At 39.8% G+C, this 19083-nt stretch overlaps 1 protein-coding gene across 1 annotated transcript in view; it reads right to left on the bottom strand.

Moving 5' to 3' along the window:
* Positions 1 to 329: 329 nt before the first annotated feature.
* LOC127482634 (vomeronasal type-2 receptor 116-like) overlaps positions 330 to 19083 on the bottom strand; it is a 47320-nt gene continuing 28566 nt past the window's right edge. Inside the window, exons 4-10 of the mRNA XM_070067597.1 lie at positions 11993 to 12156; positions 8600 to 8885; positions 7428 to 8234; positions 6506 to 6733; positions 6038 to 6161; positions 3521 to 3523; positions 330 to 1768 (exon numbers count right to left, since the gene is read on the bottom strand). Of these exons, the coding sequence (XP_069923698.1) occupies positions 834 to 1768; positions 3521 to 3523; positions 6038 to 6161; positions 6506 to 6733; positions 7428 to 8234; positions 8600 to 8885; positions 11993 to 12156 (2547 nt within the window). The 3' untranslated portion in view covers positions 330 to 833. The remainder of the gene's footprint in view (positions 1769 to 3520; positions 3524 to 6037; positions 6162 to 6505; positions 6734 to 7427; positions 8235 to 8599; positions 8886 to 11992; positions 12157 to 19083) is intronic.

Raw genomic sequence — 19083 nt, 5'->3', positions numbered from 1 at the left:
TGCTCCATTTCTCATCCAGCTCTCTGCTACAGCCTGGCAAAGCAGCAGAAAATGGCCCAAGTCTCTAGGACCCTGCACCAGGAACCCCTGGCTCCTTTCTTCAGATCAGTGCAGCTCTATCCAACGTGGCTAATAGGAAGTGAACTGAACAGATGGAAGACCTCTCTCCCTCTGCCTCTCCTCTATCTGTGTAAACTCTTTCAAATAGATGAATAAATCTTAGAAAACAGCAAACATGTAACTCATTTTATTAAAATATGAATATTACAATGTCCACCAGGTGACAATGAAAACACAGAAATGAAAAGCAATGAAAAGTTTCAAGGAGAGCCTTTATCTGAGATCAGTTTGTTTTTGTGAACATGAAACCCAGGCTAAGAAATTTATACACAATATTATTTTTGAAGAGAGGAGGATTGGGACAAGTGTGAGTGTGTAGTGGATATAACCACCACTTGTAACTATGACATCCCATGTGGGTGCCAGTTCATATCCTGGCTGTTCCACTTGGAATCCTACTCCCTGTTAATGATTCAAAAAAAGCAGTAGAAGATGGCCTAAGATGCTGACACTCAAATGAACAACTGAAATGATCTTGCTTTGTCATGAACCAGCACTGGGCCACAGCAGATATCCTCAGAGTCTATCACCAGATGGAAGGTTTCTCTGATTATCCCTTCCTTTTCTGTGAATTGGTGCTTCAGAAGAAAAACATTTTAAGAGAAAATAAACAGTTCATAAGAAGGTTACATTCTGCAAGTTATTTTATAACATCACAATGCAAAATCGGTTTTATAAATCTTAATCTCTAACAACTGAAAACTGTGAGAGCCTTAAGAGCTACACTTCAGAACATCTGTTTCCTTGGAAATTATTCTATCCCTGAATCCTTTGAAAGCATTCTTCTCAGGTCTCAAGAGAATAATGTAGCACTTGGGGACAAAGATGCAGCCCAGGAGCCCTGCACCAGAGGCCAAGATGGAGAAGACCTCCACAGCCACCATGACCTTCCCCTTGGTGCTGTGGTAGACAGGCAGGAAGGTCACCCAGACACTGCAAAACACCAGCATGCTGAACGTCAGGAACTTGGCTTCATTGAAGGTGTCAGGCAGATTCCTGGCTAGGAAAGCCACAGTGAAGCTTGCCAAGGCCAAGGAACCCAGGTAGCCGAGGACACAGTAGAAGGCAGTGACGGAGCCCTTGTTGCACACCAGGATGATGTGGCCATGCTCAGAGTGTGCATCTGTGTCAATAAAGGGAGGAGAAGTCCCAAGCCAGATGCCGCAGAGAGCCAGTTGGATCAGGCAGCAGATGGGAATAATGGAGTTAGGTAACCCTGATATCAGCCACTGTCTCATCCTTCTCCCTGGGGCAGTGACCTTGAAGGCCAGAAGCACAGTGATAGTTTTGGCCAGGACTGTGGAAACAGCCATGGTGAACACCACTCCAAACGTGGTCTGCTGGAGGACACAGGTGGTTGTGTTGGGATGACCAATGAACAGTAAGGAGCAAAGGAAGCAGAAGATGAGGGCGATGAGCAGGATGTAGCTGAGACCACGATTGTTGGCCTTGACTATGGGAGTGTCTCGGTGCTTCACAAAGACCCCAAGAACAACAGCGGTGAGGACAGAAAAGCACAGAGCTGTGCAGACCAGGGTCATCCCCAGGGGCTCTTCAAAAGACAGAAAGGTCAGTTTTTTGTAGAAGCACTGGTCTCGCTCTGTGTTGGCATACTGAAGAGCTGGACACTTCACACACTGGTCCATATCTGGTGAGAAATGTAATTAACATCATCTCAAGTTCAGTTATTCCTGATTCACAAGTATCTTCTAGAATACCCAATGTGGCTAGTTTAGGCAAATGGTCCTTATTTGATGTGAAAGACAGCATATAAAATGACATATAAAATTATTGGTGATTATTTATGTCCATCTTCCTCATGTTAGCCAGTTAATACTTCATCTTCCTAAGTACCTTACATAATGATGCGTACATGCTCTTTTTCTCCTAACAAAGCCCTAAGGGCTACTCTCTGAACCTATTCATGGTGCTTTAAAAGCATACCTTAGCCTGTGTTATTTTAACACCACAAATTCCTTCTTCATTGTTTCTTTGGATTGGGAACTGATGTTCAAGATGCCAGGGGGTTCCATGTGTGGTGAGGGCTACTCTGCCTTTATACAGGGCATATTCTGCTGCATGCTCACTTGGAACAAGAGCAAACAGCAGCCTTTGATTTTTAAGTTTTTATTTAATGATTGCATTTTTCATACATTCACCTTTAGGAATATAGGGGTTCTTTTCCCTATACCCAGCCTCCCACTCCCACTCCCATCACATTTCCTTCTCCCTCTTCCTATACCATCTCCTTCTTCATTATGGTTCATTTTTAGTTTGATTTTAAATACAGAGGACCAACTCCATGATAAGCATAGATTTCAACAGTTGGTATCCACACACACAGACCACATATAGAGCACTGTTTAGGAACAAAATTTGCAGTCGATTCTCATAGTACAACTCATTAGGGACAGAGGTCCTACATGGGACTAAGTACACACTGACCTCTGTTGTTACTTTAACAATTAACATGTTTATGTATGTATGATGTCAGTGATCACCTGAGGATCTTGCCATGGTCTGCCAAGCCTATGGAAGCCTTTTGTGACCAGAGACTCCATTGGTATTTGGACAGGGTCATACAAAAAGTGGTTGCTCTCTCCTCTCTTCAGACAAGAGTACATCCCTTTTTGATGACCCTTTCTTTCAACAGAGGTTTCACAGAGATCCTCCATGTAGTCTATTTTTTGCTGCAGAGTTGTGGCTTTCCATGCCTGAAATGAGCCCTTTTTTAATAGTGCTATTCCCTCTGTACTTTCATGGCCTATTCAACCACCCAATGGTTGCAGTCTTTGATTTAATGAGTGTTCATTTATTTATAACTTACATGAAAGTCAGAGTTTCAGAAGGAAGAGGAGAAGCAGAATGGAGAGAGAGAGAGAAAGAAGGAGAGGAGGACAGGGAGAAAGGGAAAGAGGGAAAAAGAGGAGGGGAGAGATCTTCCCCCAGTGATTCACACCCCAAAAGTCATTAATAGCTGGAACTGGGCTGTTTTGAAGCCAGTAACTGGGAGCTTCTTCTGGGCTTCCTGTATTGGTGTGAGCTCTGAAACTTGGGCCGTCTTCTGCTGCTTTCCCAAGCATCAGGAGAGAGCTGCATTGGAAGTGAAACAGCTGGGACTGAAACTGCTGACCAACTGGGATGCTAGCATCCCAGCCAGAGGCTTACCCTACTATACACAGCACCGGCCCCAGGTTCCCACTCTTAAAATCATGGGCTGGGAGATATACTTTGTGAATTTTGGATGCACAGAAATCACCTAGCAATCTCACTAAAACATATCTCTTTAAGGTAGAATCTGGATTATGTCATGATAGGGGAAAGCACTGATTGACAAACCACCATTAGAAGGCAAATGGTCAGGTTCTAGAGAAACACAGAACAGCTGTACACTTGATACCAGCTGGATTAGTTTCCACCCTTGAACGTTTTCATCAAAGAACACACTAGGATGCTGCCTATAATCAAAGTCAGTCTGTAGATCACCTTGAAACTTACTGGCATATTTCCACTTTCCTGTCTTTTTGTCCTTGAACATGAATTTTTTCTCCAACCCTGTCTGTATCCTCTTATGTTCAATATATTGTTCCATTGAAGACTGATGTCTCAACTTGCAGATTTCTTCCAAAATTTAGTCTTTCCTTTGGATATTTCATACTTTTGAGACATTACAAGTGCCATCTTTTATAGGTTTGTTTTCCAGAATTTGTAAAGAAAATGACTGCTTTGTACAATTTTGTATACCAGCACTACTTAATTCAATTACCAATTCACTGATTTCATTACACCATCCCAATATCACTTTAAATGATGCCACTTCTATGTCTTCCTTTTTAGTAAGTTGAATGTCATTCTTTTTTGACAATATGCATGGAGCCGAAGCTCCTGTGTAATTTTCTGTAGAAGTTGCGTTCTTTCGTCAACTTTGTATCCAATCTTCAGCCATAATTTCCATGTTTTGTAGCATTATAAAATACTCTTTAGGATTGAAAGCTAATCCTTCTTTTCATCATGTTTGAGTGGTTTTGTTCTTTGTTTACAATTCATAGATCACTTAGATTTTATTAACTATTTTTCTTCAGTTATGCTAATTAATATTGCATTTTTCATGTACTATAAACTGAATCAGATTTTATGAAACTCTTTGGGCATGATGTAGCTTATTTAAAAAATACTGTTGGATTTACATTGTTTGAGATTTCAAATGTATGAATTTATTTCAATAACAGCGTCTTACAATTTCATTTTGCTGAAATATCTAGCAGTATTTGATCCATCAACTTGAGATGTTCCCATAGAAGAAACAGAATTTTTACATTTTTCCTGTTCTCTATAGGAGTTGAGAAAATATCTGAAAATTGTTTATCACCATTCAAGTATTGGGAATTATTTTAATAACTGTGAGGATATTTGGATTTTTCAAATATTGCTCAACATATTTCATAATATTTCTATCTGAGAATATCTGAATTTCTTCTATATTTTCAATGTATCAGAATTAAATGATTAATAAGCTCTAATATTAGTTTTTTATATCTAAATAGACCTCTTCACCTCTCTTTGTGTATACACACACACACACAGGGTAATCTTATTGTTCGCACTGTTCCATCTTGCTGAGGTTCATAAATGTTTCTTGTTTATGATCACCAACTTTAAATTCTTCCAATTTTTACTTACTTCAATTTCCTTATAATGTCCACATTTTACCTTCAAGGTCTTGTGCTGAATTTGCAGTCATTGACCTACCTTGGTATGCATACTTATTTATTTTTAAAGGCAGAGTTACCAAGGGAGGTAGAGACAGAGTGAGGCCTTCCATCTGCTGGTTCACTCCCCAGATGGCTGCAGCAACCTGTGCTGATCTGAAGACAGGAGATTCTTCGGAGTCTCTCATGTGTGTGCAGAGGCCCAAGGACTTGGACCATCTTCTACTGCTATCCCAGGCCACAGCAGAGAGCTGGGTCAGAAGAGGAGCAGCTGCGACTAGAACTGGCACCCATATGGGATGCTGGTGCTTCAAGCCAGGGCTTAAGCCCACTGCGCCACAGTGCCAGGTCCACTATGCATACTTTTTACCGTGTATGTCAGGTTGAGTTCTTTTGATATGAATTTTATAAATGTGTATACATATGTAAGCATAAGAATGTTCTTGAAGATTTATATTTTGAGCAGCAATGACTTTTGTCAAAGGCTAAGATTAGCCCCATTTGTGATATTTGATGAGTATCATCCTCAGGATGATATACTGCATGATTTCTAAGATAGTTTTTCACATAACACACAGTTTGTGTAGAGTTGCACTTTCTCACTCCAAGCATGCTACACTTGAATTTGGTGAAAGGATTTTTACCTGTATAAGCACAAGGAACCCAGACATGAGTTTTCCTATACTGAATTAGCACATACACCACACTACTCCCATGGACTGTACTCTGTTTCCAAAAACTTTCATTATCAACAATAAGTTTCAAAAAATTAGAATTATACTAAATATATGGTAAAAATAACTACTCATACAACACAAGCAAAAACTGGAAAATTTTTATGATGCATGTGATGGCATAGTTCTGATTCATGAAATAAATTTTAGAAATGCCACACTGTTTTATGGGGTGAATATTACCCAATCTTGGTTTCTATACATTTTTTACCATATGTGTATCAGCCTGAACTCAAACATGGTCAGCATTACAGAGACATTCAGTCTTTTATATGCTTTCAAAAATAATATAGGGAGTGTATTGTGGAAAGTTTTATCCTTTTGTGGATTATTATTGATTATAAGGATTAATTTCTACCTGAAGGGGGGGAAGACTGTTCTCAGCAGTCATATTCCACATACTTTCTTTCCATGGATAAGTTGATAATTTAAGAAACAGGTGGTAACTTCTCCAAGAGGCAGGCACTGACTTACCTGTCTGATTGGAAATCTCGTTCTCAGGACAAGGTGTGCAATCAAAACAACAGGCAGGCTTTCCCTCCAGAGGGGTTTTCCTGAATCCAGGGCTGCAACTCACACTGCATACTGAGCGTGGAGTCTGAGAAAAATCAGATGAGTGTTGGTCATAGTTCAGACTATTACTTAAGTTCCAAGTAGAGGGTTTTCAAGTCCTGCAAACCTATTCACTGAAACTGTAAACATCTGTTTCTGACAAAATGACAACATTCAATTTGATTTTCTTAAATAGATTCAAAAGATGTGGAGGAACAAGTGTGTGTACTGTCCATCCTCAGACACTAAAAACATAAGAAAGTATTTGGGTTGGAAGTGGAGTGGTTTAATGTCCCTAAGTGTCTTTTGAATAAGCCATACTGCACATACTCCCTTAGCAGTTGGGGGGTAACAATGTGTCGTGTGAACCTTATGATCAGTCCAACTTACCTCTGTAATTCCTGTGGCCCACTCTATCAAATTCTCAGAGAGAGACAACTGTTCACTCTGTGAAACATATGGGGAAAACCACCCTACTTTAACCTTACGTCCAAAACCATATGGAAAATTCCAAAAGTTGAGAATGTCGTATTCAGCTTCCAAATTTATCCTGTGATTCAAATTCACTAGGTCACCAGCTGGATTGGTAAACTGGAGATTCTTCAGAAACGGGTGCAACTGAAAAAATGTATCATATTCTCATGAAGACTGCCCAAGCAATAACACATGAAACCCAGGTTAGAGAAAACCTCTCTTTGTCTGTAATCACAAATAAACAATAGAACCTGTTTAGAACCACCCAATGAATTGAAGTAAAAAAAAAAAAAACCTGATGAGAACTACATCAAGGTAAGTATGATTTCACTCATTTTTCTACAAAAACAAGTGGAATCAAAAATATCTAGCTGTGAGATTCCGACTATTTCCAACAGTGCAGTCCAAGCTACCAACACTCATTTTCTCAGTGTACCTTGGACAACTATCTGTAATAAAGTTACTAGAATAAAGAACTGTGCAAATTATATGAGATCCCTTATGTTCATTGTAGATGAGCATCCTCAGTAACATTTGGACCTGAAAATAATTACTGTACTGCTGAAGTTGAAAATGGAATAACACAGTCTACATATTTCACATGTCAAAATTAAATTGACAGAATTGGAGAATATTTTTAAGTCACAGCACTGATGCTTATCCAAGAGACCTGCCCACTTTTCATTGGAGCCCTTTTGCTAATGACAAATTACAGGCAGAGGCTCATTTTTATCTTGTGTTTTGCAGAAACGTTCCCAAGCTGCTTGGATTGAACACCTGCAGAAACTCTTAAGGGGATCACTTCAGGAGTACATGTCAATAATGGAAACCAAGTTACCTGCCAGGGAGAAAATGCCACCTTTGCCCCATTGTTCACTGGCTGCATTTCTACCTCTTGTAGAAGCATCTCATGTATGCTGTGGGCCACAGCATATACAGCATTGTATATGTTGTAACTCCCATCACTCATGGTCATATCAAAATGATGCGGAGGCAAGGATTCCAAGGAGGCATTCAGTGGACAGTTCTGCAAAGTTTTACAGGATGCCCCAGTAACTGAGCAATTAAAAGCCAGCGACCAGAATTTGGAGAGGTAAGAGTCTTCTTGGTACTTGGAAGGGTTAGCTGTCCGAAGAAAGTTTTTGAAACCAGAGATCTCACTATGGTGGTCGGAAAAAATGAGGGTCCCATGGAATGAGTGGAACAGGAAAGGTTTCTCAGAACTGGCAAAATCCCATTGTGAGGTGGTGACCCAGACTTTCCACATCATTAACTCCCCCCATGAATGAAAGCTGGCACCTATGAGTGACTCAGTGACACAGAAAAGAATCACCACATTTGCTGATGATTTTATTATCTGAATTTTAGCACTATTTTGGTATGAAATTTGTGACTCTACTGTGGCTGGGATCAATTCCACAAAGTCTACACAGATGCCATTCTTGTGTAACTCTACTTTCAAATCAGACATAAACTGAATACCTTTTGGGAGGTCTGAGATGGCCAAACCCACCCAGGTCCACCCAAAATGGAACATCAAGGAGGCCATGCCATGGGCCAGAGAAGTATCTTTGGGTGCCATCTGATAGAGGGATGGAAACTGGCCACTGTCACTCAGAAGAGGTTCAAAAGGTCCAAGAGTCAGCTAAGGGAAAAGGCAAGAAATCTGTGTAAGGTTATTGTCATAGTGTAAAACATTATTCCTGAAAAAATTAAGCAGATAACAGAAGTGTCAGATTTCAGAATATTTCATTTTTATCATTTCCCACTACATGAGATCTTCCTAGTTCATGAATCATTAGACTCACAGGTTGCAAAAACATTTCTCCTTTTTACTCACCCACACTTCTGCTTCAGAAGAAATGTGGCTAATCCACAAAATCTCTGCACGACTTCTCTTTAGATCACATACTGTGTCAACTGTATAAGGTCTCTGTCCCTTAAATTTTTGGATCTAAGTAAGGCACCTAAGATGATGTACTTTATCCCACTTTTTCACTACACACTCACCTGTGGAATTTTGTAGAGTTCCAGCAGTGTCCCCATTTGGACAGCAATGCTGCTTTCTGATATTACAGCAACAGATTTGCTCTGTTTCCTACATGTGTAATTAGGAACGTGCTTTTCCAGTCCCGCAAGCCAAATGAAGGGGTTCTCCATCACAGTCATATGACTGTGCATGACATTATAGAAACCAAATCCCAAGGTCATGTTGGGTAAAAGATGGGGGTTTTTGTTGATCTCCTCAATAGCGAAAACCAAGGCCAGAGCATACTGGTAGTTTTTGGACTGAAACCTGCATGAAAGGCACAAGGATCTTTAAGGGAAAAGCCTCCAATCCAGATTATCATCAATTCTGTGATTACTGTGGCAGATGGATTGGTCATGGCCAACATTCATATGTTCTAATCCGTATGTGTAGATTTGCTGAGTACAGAGTGTGAACTGTTGTTATTGCAGGACACATGTCCTCACCAGAACCAAAGCTGCTACCAGCTTTTACTGGTTTCCAAGCCTAAATGATTCTGAAAAATAAGACCTGCTTTTACATCATAATGTCTTGGGCATGTTATCCCATGGTTGTCCATGTAGCCAAAGAGCATGATCTTATTTTTGGATGCAAACTTCATCAATTTTAATCATTGCTGGCAACAGCTACCTCTTCTAAGTGTTTGTATTTGATATCTACAGTAAATACTACAACAGGCTCTGGAATGCCCTCTCTAAAGTTCATGCACACCTAGGAGTACACTCCAGTTGTCAAAGAAAGCATGACAAGGAAACGCGTATCATCTTTAGCACTGCCTCTAAATGTTTCCTACATCCACAAACTACAATGATTCTTCATCTTACCACATCATTAAGTGCTTCTTGAAATAGCAGTCATACGATCATAAGGCTGCAGGTTGTAAAGGGAAAAGAGAGTAACTCAATTGAAGGCTATGTGTTCAAAAAGAGGGATGATGTCACAGTACTGAGAATGGTAGATGGGAGTCTGTAATTGATCCTGAAAAATCTTTTCCCCATCATACTTACCCATCAACAAGCATCACAAGCCAAGAAAATAAAATTGAATTCAGAGCTTGAAAGAAGGGAAATAGTGAAAAGGGAGGAGCACTTTAGAGAAGCTGGAAACACTCCCTAGGTGAACATGAATCACTGGGCTATGAGGCACCTGATGCTTTACAATTAAGCCAGTCATGCATTTAGAACACTAAACATATGTGAAAGTAAATCATTATGAGTAGTATCAGTATTTACTCCAAACCGGCCTTCTTCACTCACGTTTTCCTACAATATTGAATATAAATAGCCTTACATGTGAAGGAAATGATGCATTTCTACTTTTCATTATGAGTGATATCAGTATTTACTCCAAACAGGCCTTCTTCACTCAACTTTTCCTACAATATTGAATATAAATAGCCTTCCATGCAAAGAAAATGATGCATTTCTACTTTCTAGGATCTGACATTTCACAAAAAATGTAAATGAGGAGCCCCTTGTATTTATTTCTGATGTCCTGTGTGTTAATTCCTTATGAATAGACTAGGTCATGCACACTGCTTGTTAAGGGTCACTGTGTGCTCCAGAGGAAGTGACAGTTTTTCAGTTCTTGGTCCTTGCTGTAACATAATATGGATATATGTATGCATATTATATATGTATTCTCTCTATATATCTATACATAGGTATACTATAACCATGCACACAGTAGCTATATATATAGTTTTTTATGTATATATAATTTGCATACATATTTGCTATCCAAATATGTCATTCATACTTTGTAGAATGAGGAAATTTGAAAATCATTGCTATGAATCAAATAAAATTCAGTTTTGTATTTCATATATCTGTTTCTCTCCTCATTACTATGACACTTCCATTATTCCGCATCCTCTAAATTCTTTCTCCAGCTGCTGCCTTGTACCAAAATGTCTAGACGGCTCTTGGACACACTGGAATTTGTAAGAGTTTATCTCTTTTATGCTGTGTTCTTTATCTCTAAAAACAGTTTATCAGTAACTGTTGTATATTTTAAAGTTAGTGAATCTAACGTTGGAAGGTATAGCACCTAAATCTATTGACAGTTCAGTATTTCTTGTTTTTCCAAGTATCATCAACAAAGATATTTTCCCTGAGTTTATTAAGATTTGATTATGATCTCCAGTTTGCATGGCATACATCTTGGAGGAACTTGGGCTCTATTCATAGCCTCTTTTCCTACTACTGGAAAGTCACTATTTCCTCATCTCCATCATTAAGGGTACACTTAAATGATGTGCTGCATGCATAACCAGGGGGAATACTACTACTAATGAATAAATATTTCATGAATTGGACCCCATGTACACATATTAAGTTAGGTAAATTTATAAAAATCAATGTGAAGTGAGTAATATTGCTACACTAAGCTAGTATACATTAGATTTTTTCTGCAGAGATCTTTGGATAAATGCCTAAAATACTTCATCAGTTGGATCACCTTGGTGGCAACAACTATACTTCTCAAATCCATTGGCTTTAATGATACTGAAATGATCTATGTCCTAATACCTACCTTCTACCAAAGTTCTATGCAGCTGCAACCTACTTCCTGTAGCCTTAAAGTAGAAAACAATTAGAAAATTGTCACCCTCATAAACAGGTTTGAAGAAAACAATTCCGCTGTCCTACAAGATACTATATTCTGCATGCATGAAATTTATATATGCTATATATGTATATGAAATATTTATATTTAGTTACAAATAAAGGATCTTCAAGAGGGGCAAAAACAGAATAATCCCCCTTAAGAAATCTATTTTGCCCAGAAAAGGCAGAATCAGGGAAACACTGTAAATGTAGTAGATTACAACCATTGAAATTCTTATGAGTATATTCATCAGTAAAATATAATTACTATATTTGTGCAAAGGTGTTGCCCTGAGATTACTTTTACATAGAAAAAAATTTTGAATCTTTTCTCCTTTACAACTGTAGAAGAAATGAAGTGTTCTCATGGCCCCAAATCTAGTATGTAGCAGAAAAGAGTGTGAGCACATGTGGAAGAGCTCATGTAATTCAGTTCATTCATTTCAGTGCATGGATTCTGTAAGAATCTACTACTGAGGCACAATAGGCCCCTGAGCTGATGAAAGTGGACAGGGAAGGATAGGAGGATACTGACCAGACTCTGGTTCCCCCTCTGATAAGACAACATTTCCCTGAGCCATCCACGGTGCCAGGCAGAAAGAAATGTCTTCCTCATGCCCCAAATCAATTACCAGCAGTTTTTAGGAGGGACAGAAGATGGACAGGGCAGGGATACAGAACATATTTGCCTATCCATTTGCAGACCCAATAAAAAGTAGCTAATATGTAAATAAATGGAAAATGGTTATGGCAAGGAGAACTTACCATCTGAATCTGCGATATTTGCTGAAACTTCTCTCGATTCTGGGAACATCATATGTGTAAATGTGCAAAAAAGCAGCGATCTCAATATCTCCATCCTTGTAAAAACTCTGTTCCATCTGGGAATAGCAGTCGTGACCATCCTGACATGTCACAAGGAGATACAGCTGCAGAAAGAGCATGAGAAAAATCAAAGAAAACATCTGTGAAAAACCCTATGAGACAAGAGCACTGGAACATGCAGGGTCATGCAGGTGGAAACATAGTGTGTGTGTGTGTGTGTGTGTGTGTGTGATTGCTTGAAACAAGTCACTTTAATACTGCTCCATCTGACCTCTTTCCACCAGCTGTCCACTCATCCATGGGGGAATCTGATACTTTTCTGCCCTAAGGCTCTGCTGTTCAGGTCTTCTGTCCTGGTGAAAAACACGAGTAGAAAAACATGTTTGTGAATCATCCTCTTCACCCAGGTGCCAGGATTTCCTCCAAGTCCATGGATGCAAAGACTCAAGGGAGAGACTCCTGCTAGTTACATTTGGTCCAAGGGCTTTGTCAATAAACCACTCCATGAACTTTTGGCAATTATGTACCAGGATTGCATCAGAGGGCATGAAGGGAGGCATCAGTTGAGGCTTTCTGTAAGCTTTCAGACCAGAAATCTCCAGTGTCACACACTACAATGACTCAAAGTGCAACAGGGCAGCCTCCCTCAAGCAGTGTTCTGGGAAGCCACAAATCACTTTGATAGCACATAGACTCCAAACCAATCCTGTTTACAGAGATACCCACTAGGACATGTGGTTTTCAATCACTGTGAAACCAGTAATCAGCCTGAATTCAGATATGTCCATTCTGCATTTCTAATCACTTCATCTTTAGTTGTAAAACATAAAAAACTTCCACATTGCTGTTAACCATGGTAATCCCATGATGATCTGCTTTTGCACCTACAACCTTGGTTGGTGCTCACATGAGAACCTGGGACTATTTGAGTACTTATACCTTTTTTACTCTAAGCAGACAATACCAGCTGGAAGTCACCTCTTTATTCCCACCACCACAAACACCAAGGGCAGAATAATGCATGCAGACACCTATACTTCTTGAATGCAAGTGACTTTCAGGATGCTTATGTAGGACACCATCAGGGCAGCTAGGTACCATTAAACCTTTGCCAAACCACAGACTGTACAAGACGAGAGTGAACAAAATGGATATCATGTCCTATAGGCAATAATGAGGATCAACATTGACTAATCATTTGTGCTTGTATACCTGTGTGAGGTATTGTCAATAGAATAAATCTAATAAGGGGGGTAAGAAATGGCATATATGCGAACTCTATTTTTCCACTCAAAAGTTTTTTAAACTCAAATTACTGTAAATGTGGTGCCTAATATTTTAAGTAAAACACATTTTTCATTGCTTAGCCACTTCTCTGATGCCATTAGGGAGATTTTGATTAGGGGTACACGCAAAGTGAGATGCAGTATAGGAACAAAATACAAAACAGAATTCAGTGACTTGCCTAAAATTGAAAATATAATTTCTTGATGAGTTAAACTTATTACTGGTACATTGATGAAGCTTGTTGTCTATTCAGTTAAACAATAAAAATAAACCTAAATCAGAGAGCAAGCATCCGCTGTTCTCTCTAATGTGTAGGAACTAAAAATAGAGTCAATCTTAATGCACTCCATTCACTGAAAATAAATTGGGAATGGAGAGGATGAATTCCGTGCAATGAGGAGGCTTCAGAAAATTCATGGAAAATATGTGTTATGAAACAGTTATGGACAAATTTTTTAAAAATTAGCACCCAGATTTATTCAGTATTTTTGCTTAAGTGTTTCTTTCATATTTAACATTTTCATCTTCTATATCCTTAATGCTGCATTTGACATTTTTTATAGTTTGTGATGAATGCTTCAATTATAGAACTTCAGACTTAATTCAGGGAAATATATATTCTAATTGCATAAACTTATATGGAATCTGAAATCATACATTTATGTCAAATTGAACTTTAGCAACAACATCATAAAAGTTGATAATATTTTTTTCTATTTGAGACTTTTTATAATTTATAATGAAGTCCAATATCATGTAGGTTATTGCAAAGCAATTTCCAAAAAAAATACGTGGACATTTGAGTGGGCAGGTACAGAGTTCTCTGTGTGTACAGGGAACACACACATGAACTTACACTCATTCTACATCGAGAACACTGTCTCCAATGGACTATCCTGGACTATCTTCTCAGGCTCAGTACACTTGAAATCAAAAGTAGAAATTGTCCCTTTTTCCCCACATCCTCGCCAGCATCTGTTGTTGGTAGATTTCTGTATGTGAGCCATTCTAACCAGGGTGAGGTGAAACCTCATTGTGGTTTTGATTTGCATTTCCCTGATTGCTAGTGACCTTGAACATTTTTTCATGTGCCTGTTGACCATTTGGATTTCCTCTTTTGAAAAATGTCTACTGAGGTCCTTGGCCCATCTCTTAAGTGGGTTGTTGGTATTGTTTTTGTGGAGTTTCTTGATCTCTTTGTAGATTCTGGTTATTAACCCTTTATCTGTTGCATAGTTTGAAAATATTTTTTTCCATTCTGTTGGGTGTCTCTTCACTCTCCTGACTGTTTCTTTTGCAGTACAGAAACTTCTCAATTTGATGCAATCCCAATAGTTGATTTTGGCTTTGACTGCCTGTGCCTCCCGGGTCTTTTCCAGAAATTCTTTGCCTGTGCCAATATCTTGAAGGGTTTCTGTTGGTGGGAATGCAAACTGGTCAAGCCACTATGGAAGTCAGTCTGGAGATTCCTCAGAAACCTGAAGATAACCCTACCGTTCGACCCAGCCATCCCACTCCTTGGAATTTACCCAAAGGAATTTAAATTGGCAAACAAAAAAGTGGTCTGCACCCTAATGTTTATCGCAGCACAATTCACAATAGCCAAAACCTGGAACCAACCTACATGCCCATCAACGGTAGACTGGATAAAGAAATTATGGGATATGTATTCTTTAGAATACTATACCGCAGTAAGAAACAATGAAATCCAGTCATTTGCAACAAAATGGAGGAATCTGGAACACATCATGCTGAGTGAAATAAGCCAGTCCCAAAGGGACAAATACCATATATTCTCCCTGATCGGTGACAACTGACTGAACACCAAAAAGGAAACCTGTTGAAGTGAAATGGACACTATGATAAACGGTGACTTGAGCAGCATAGCCCTGACTGTTAATGAACAACTTAATACATTATCCCTCTTAGTAGTTTTTTTTTGTTGGTTCTACTTAATATGACTGGTTTAATTCTGTAATTAATACACAGTTATTCTTAAGTGTTGAAAAAAAAAGTAGAAATTGCTATAAGTACATGGTAACATTAATGTCATAGCAAGCAGTAAAGGAAACTAAGAAAATTCGCAATGCAGAGGTGACCTGGCATGTCAGTACTCACTGTATCAATTCTCAGTAACTCCAAATTAGCTATGCTGGTATGTAAAGTCTACAACACTGCATTTTTAACCATTCTGAATTATGTCCCAGCCAAAAATCCCCATTTCCTCCAACTTCCAGCCATACTTATTCTGATGCAGCTCCTCTGAATATAACAGAACATGATACTTTGCTAGTGTTGCCATTTCTGGTAATCCATCAGGAATCTGTTTCCACCATTATCCATCTAACCTAGGAATAATACTACGGATTACTGAAGAGAGACCAAGATGGCTGAATGAGAAGGACATACTGTTATAATCTAGGAGGAGATATAAAAGTAAAAGTGGAAGAAATACATTCTCCTGGGATAGTTAGAGAGAAAACCACAGTGGGAATTCTATGGAAGGAAGAATGCTGTGGATCAGTGTGGAAGGTGCAGACATACAGTATGTTCAAGGACACAACAGACAATTCCAGCAGCCAAGAGCCAGAGAAAGCAACAGTGTTGGAGAGGGAGGGGAGATCAGACTGCAGTGCCTGAGCCACTGGTTATGTAATTGGAGGGAGAGATTTCAAGAGTCAACCACCTGAGATAAAATTGGAGAATATGACTACATATCCTTCCAGATACATGTTTCCAACATACAAATTAAAAAACAGAAGGGAAAATACAAATATCATCCAAAATGTGTAGAGTAATTGAACAGACATTGCTGCACAAATAGAAGAGCCAAAGGCCTTACCAAGGGTGATAAACATTAGTAAACTTGGAATACTATTCAAAATCACACTGAGATATCACCTCACATCTGCTCGATTGGATACAATAATTTTTGTTTTAAAGATTTTGTTTGACTGGAAGATTGAGAGAGCGAATGTGAGTGATACAGTCAGAAAGAGAGAGAGAGAGAGAGAGAGAGAGAGAGAGAGTATCTTCCATCCCATGGTTCACTCTCCAAATGATCACAACATCTGGAGCTGAGCTGATCCAAAGACAGGAGCCAGGGGCTTCTTCAGGTCTTCCAAATAGCTGCAAAGGACCAAAGACTTGGGCCATCTTCCACTGCTTTCCCTGGCCATGAAAGGCACTTGGATCCTTAGGGATCTTTGGTAAATGTCTCCAACCATGATTATTATCAACTCCAAACTTAGAACAACTAGAGAATGAATGTTTTGTGCAAATATGGGGAGGTTGAAATACTGCTCTGTAGCATGATCATAGTTGATGAGGTCTTTGGGTGCTAATAGCAATTTTTTAAAGCTTACCTAGTTGCTTTCTTGGAATTTTCAATGTCGCTCCCCCTCTTCATGGAGGAACGACACTAAGCCCTGCGCTGTTCTTCTGTCTGCTCGGCCCTCCCCGGGTTTGCTGCTGGTTCTTCCCGGGTTGGCTACTATCCCTTCCACCTCCGTGGAAGGGCAGTTCCCCCTGGCCACATTCCCCACTTCCGCAGGGGAGCGGCACACCGCCGGCCAGCTCTTCTCGGGGGCTGCACAGGTGTTCCTTCAGCTACATGTTCCCCTTAGATGTTCCCCTTAGATGTTCCTGGTGCATGCCGTCTCTCTCCTCCTTTATAGTCCTCCTCCGCCAATCCTAACTCGGCTGCCCACACGCCGAGTACGCTGCTCTCCTCCAATCAGGAGCAAGTCCTACAGTTTATTAGCTGAACTGGAGGAAGCTGTGTGGAAGCTGTTTACTTCTCTCCCAGCGCCATATTGTGGGAGAGCAGATGCATAGAATAAGTCTTAATTCCAGTAACTCAGTCCAGTCTGGATTGCTCCCCACATTCAATATGAGACTGCGGAGAGAGTTTGTTACATCTCTCTAACAGGTGAAGACTGTGAGAAGAGGAAAGGAAAACTATCCTTAGTGGAGGCAGGAAATGTGTCCTAGACAAACACAAACCTCATGTATATTGATCCTGGCCTTACCAGCCTCAGCAATTCTAAAAAATAAATTTCTGTTCTTAGGTCAAAAAGTCATGGTATGTTATGCTTAACACAACAAGTAAATTGGGATGAACACTAGTTACTCTCATTTGTTTCAACAGATGACTCTCCAAGTCCTTGGATTTTGTATTTGCAGCAAATGTCAGAACAGGCTCTGGAATATTCTGTCTAAATTACATGTACCACAAGGAAGAGAAGCTGATTTTCAAAATCAGTTTTTCAATCTTAGTTTCTAACCATTCAAAACTGAGATTGCCTTAAGACCTACAACTGAGAACATCCTTTTCCTTGGAAACTATCCTATCCCTTAAAAATTTCAAAGCATTCTTCTCAGGTCTGAAAATAATAATGTAGCACTTGGGAACAAAGATGCAGCCCAGGAGCCCTGCACTGGAGCACAAGATGGAGAAGACCTCCACAGCCATCATGACCTTCCCCTTGGTGCTCTGGTAGACAGGCAGGAAGGTCATCCAGACACTGCAGAACACCAGCATGCTGAATGTCAGGAACTTGGCTTCACTGAACTTGTCAGGCAGATTCCTGGCTAGGAAAGCCACAGTGAAGCTCACCAGGGCCAAGGAGCCCAGGAAGCCCAGGACACAGTAGAAAGCAGTCACTGAGCCCTTTTCGCATACCAGGATGGTGTGCCCATGCTCAGAGTGTGCATCTGTGTCAATAAAGGGAGGAGAAGTCCCAAGCCAGATGGCACAGAGAGCCAGTTGGATCAGGGAGCAGATGGGAATAATGGAGTTAGGTGCCCCAGAGATCAGCCACTGTCTCATCCTTCTCCCTGGGGCAGTGACCTTGAAGGCCAGAAGCACAGTGATAGTTTTGGCCAGGACAGTGGAAACAGCCACGGTGAACACCAATCCTAACATGGTCTGCAGGAGGACACAGGTTGTTGTGTTGGGATGACCAATAAACAATAAGGAGCAGAGGAAGCAGAAGGTGAGGGCAATGAGCAGGATGTAGCTGAGACAACGATTGTTGGCCTTGACTATGGGAGTGTCTCGGTGCTTCACAAAGACCCCAAGAACCACAGTGGTGAGGACAGAGAAGCACAGAGCTGTGCAGACCAGGGTCATCCCCAGGGGATCTTCAAAAAACAGAAAATTCACTTTATTTGTACAAGCACTGGTCTCACTCCGTGGTTGCATCTGATGATATGGACACTTCATACACTGGTCCATATGTAGTAAGAAATGTACAATGACATCATCCCAAGTTCAGTTATTTCTGATTCACAAGGTTTTTCTGGAATACCCAACTGAGCTATTTCAGGAATATTCTGATTTGATGTTGAAACAGCATATAAATTACATCTAGGAAATTATTGGCTGTTATTCATGCCCAACTTCCTCATGTTAGCAGAGTTATTACTACACCTCCCTAAGTACCTTACATACTGATGGATACATTCTGTTTTTCTCATAACAAAGGTCGTTCCTTCTTAATCTTTATTACCAGGCACACATTTGTATACTTGTGATGTTTCCATCCCCAATTTCCTTGATTTACACTTTAAAAATAACCTGCTAAAAATATAAATTAAGATAACATTTTTAAATAAGGTAAGACATCAAATTTCAGCCTAAGTCACTTTAAGTAGTATGTAACTATTTTTCATGAACAGTTTATGAAAACATATTTGTTAAACAAACCCAGTAGTGGTATAGAAATGATGAGGCATTTTTC

Source organism: Oryctolagus cuniculus, assembly GCF_964237555.1.
Source record: "Oryctolagus cuniculus chromosome 16 unlocalized genomic scaffold, mOryCun1.1 SUPER_16_unloc_1, whole genome shotgun sequence".
NCBI classification, from domain to species: Eukaryota; Metazoa; Chordata; class Mammalia; order Lagomorpha; family Leporidae; genus Oryctolagus; species Oryctolagus cuniculus.
This window is presented reverse-complemented; position numbering and strand designations above follow the sequence as displayed.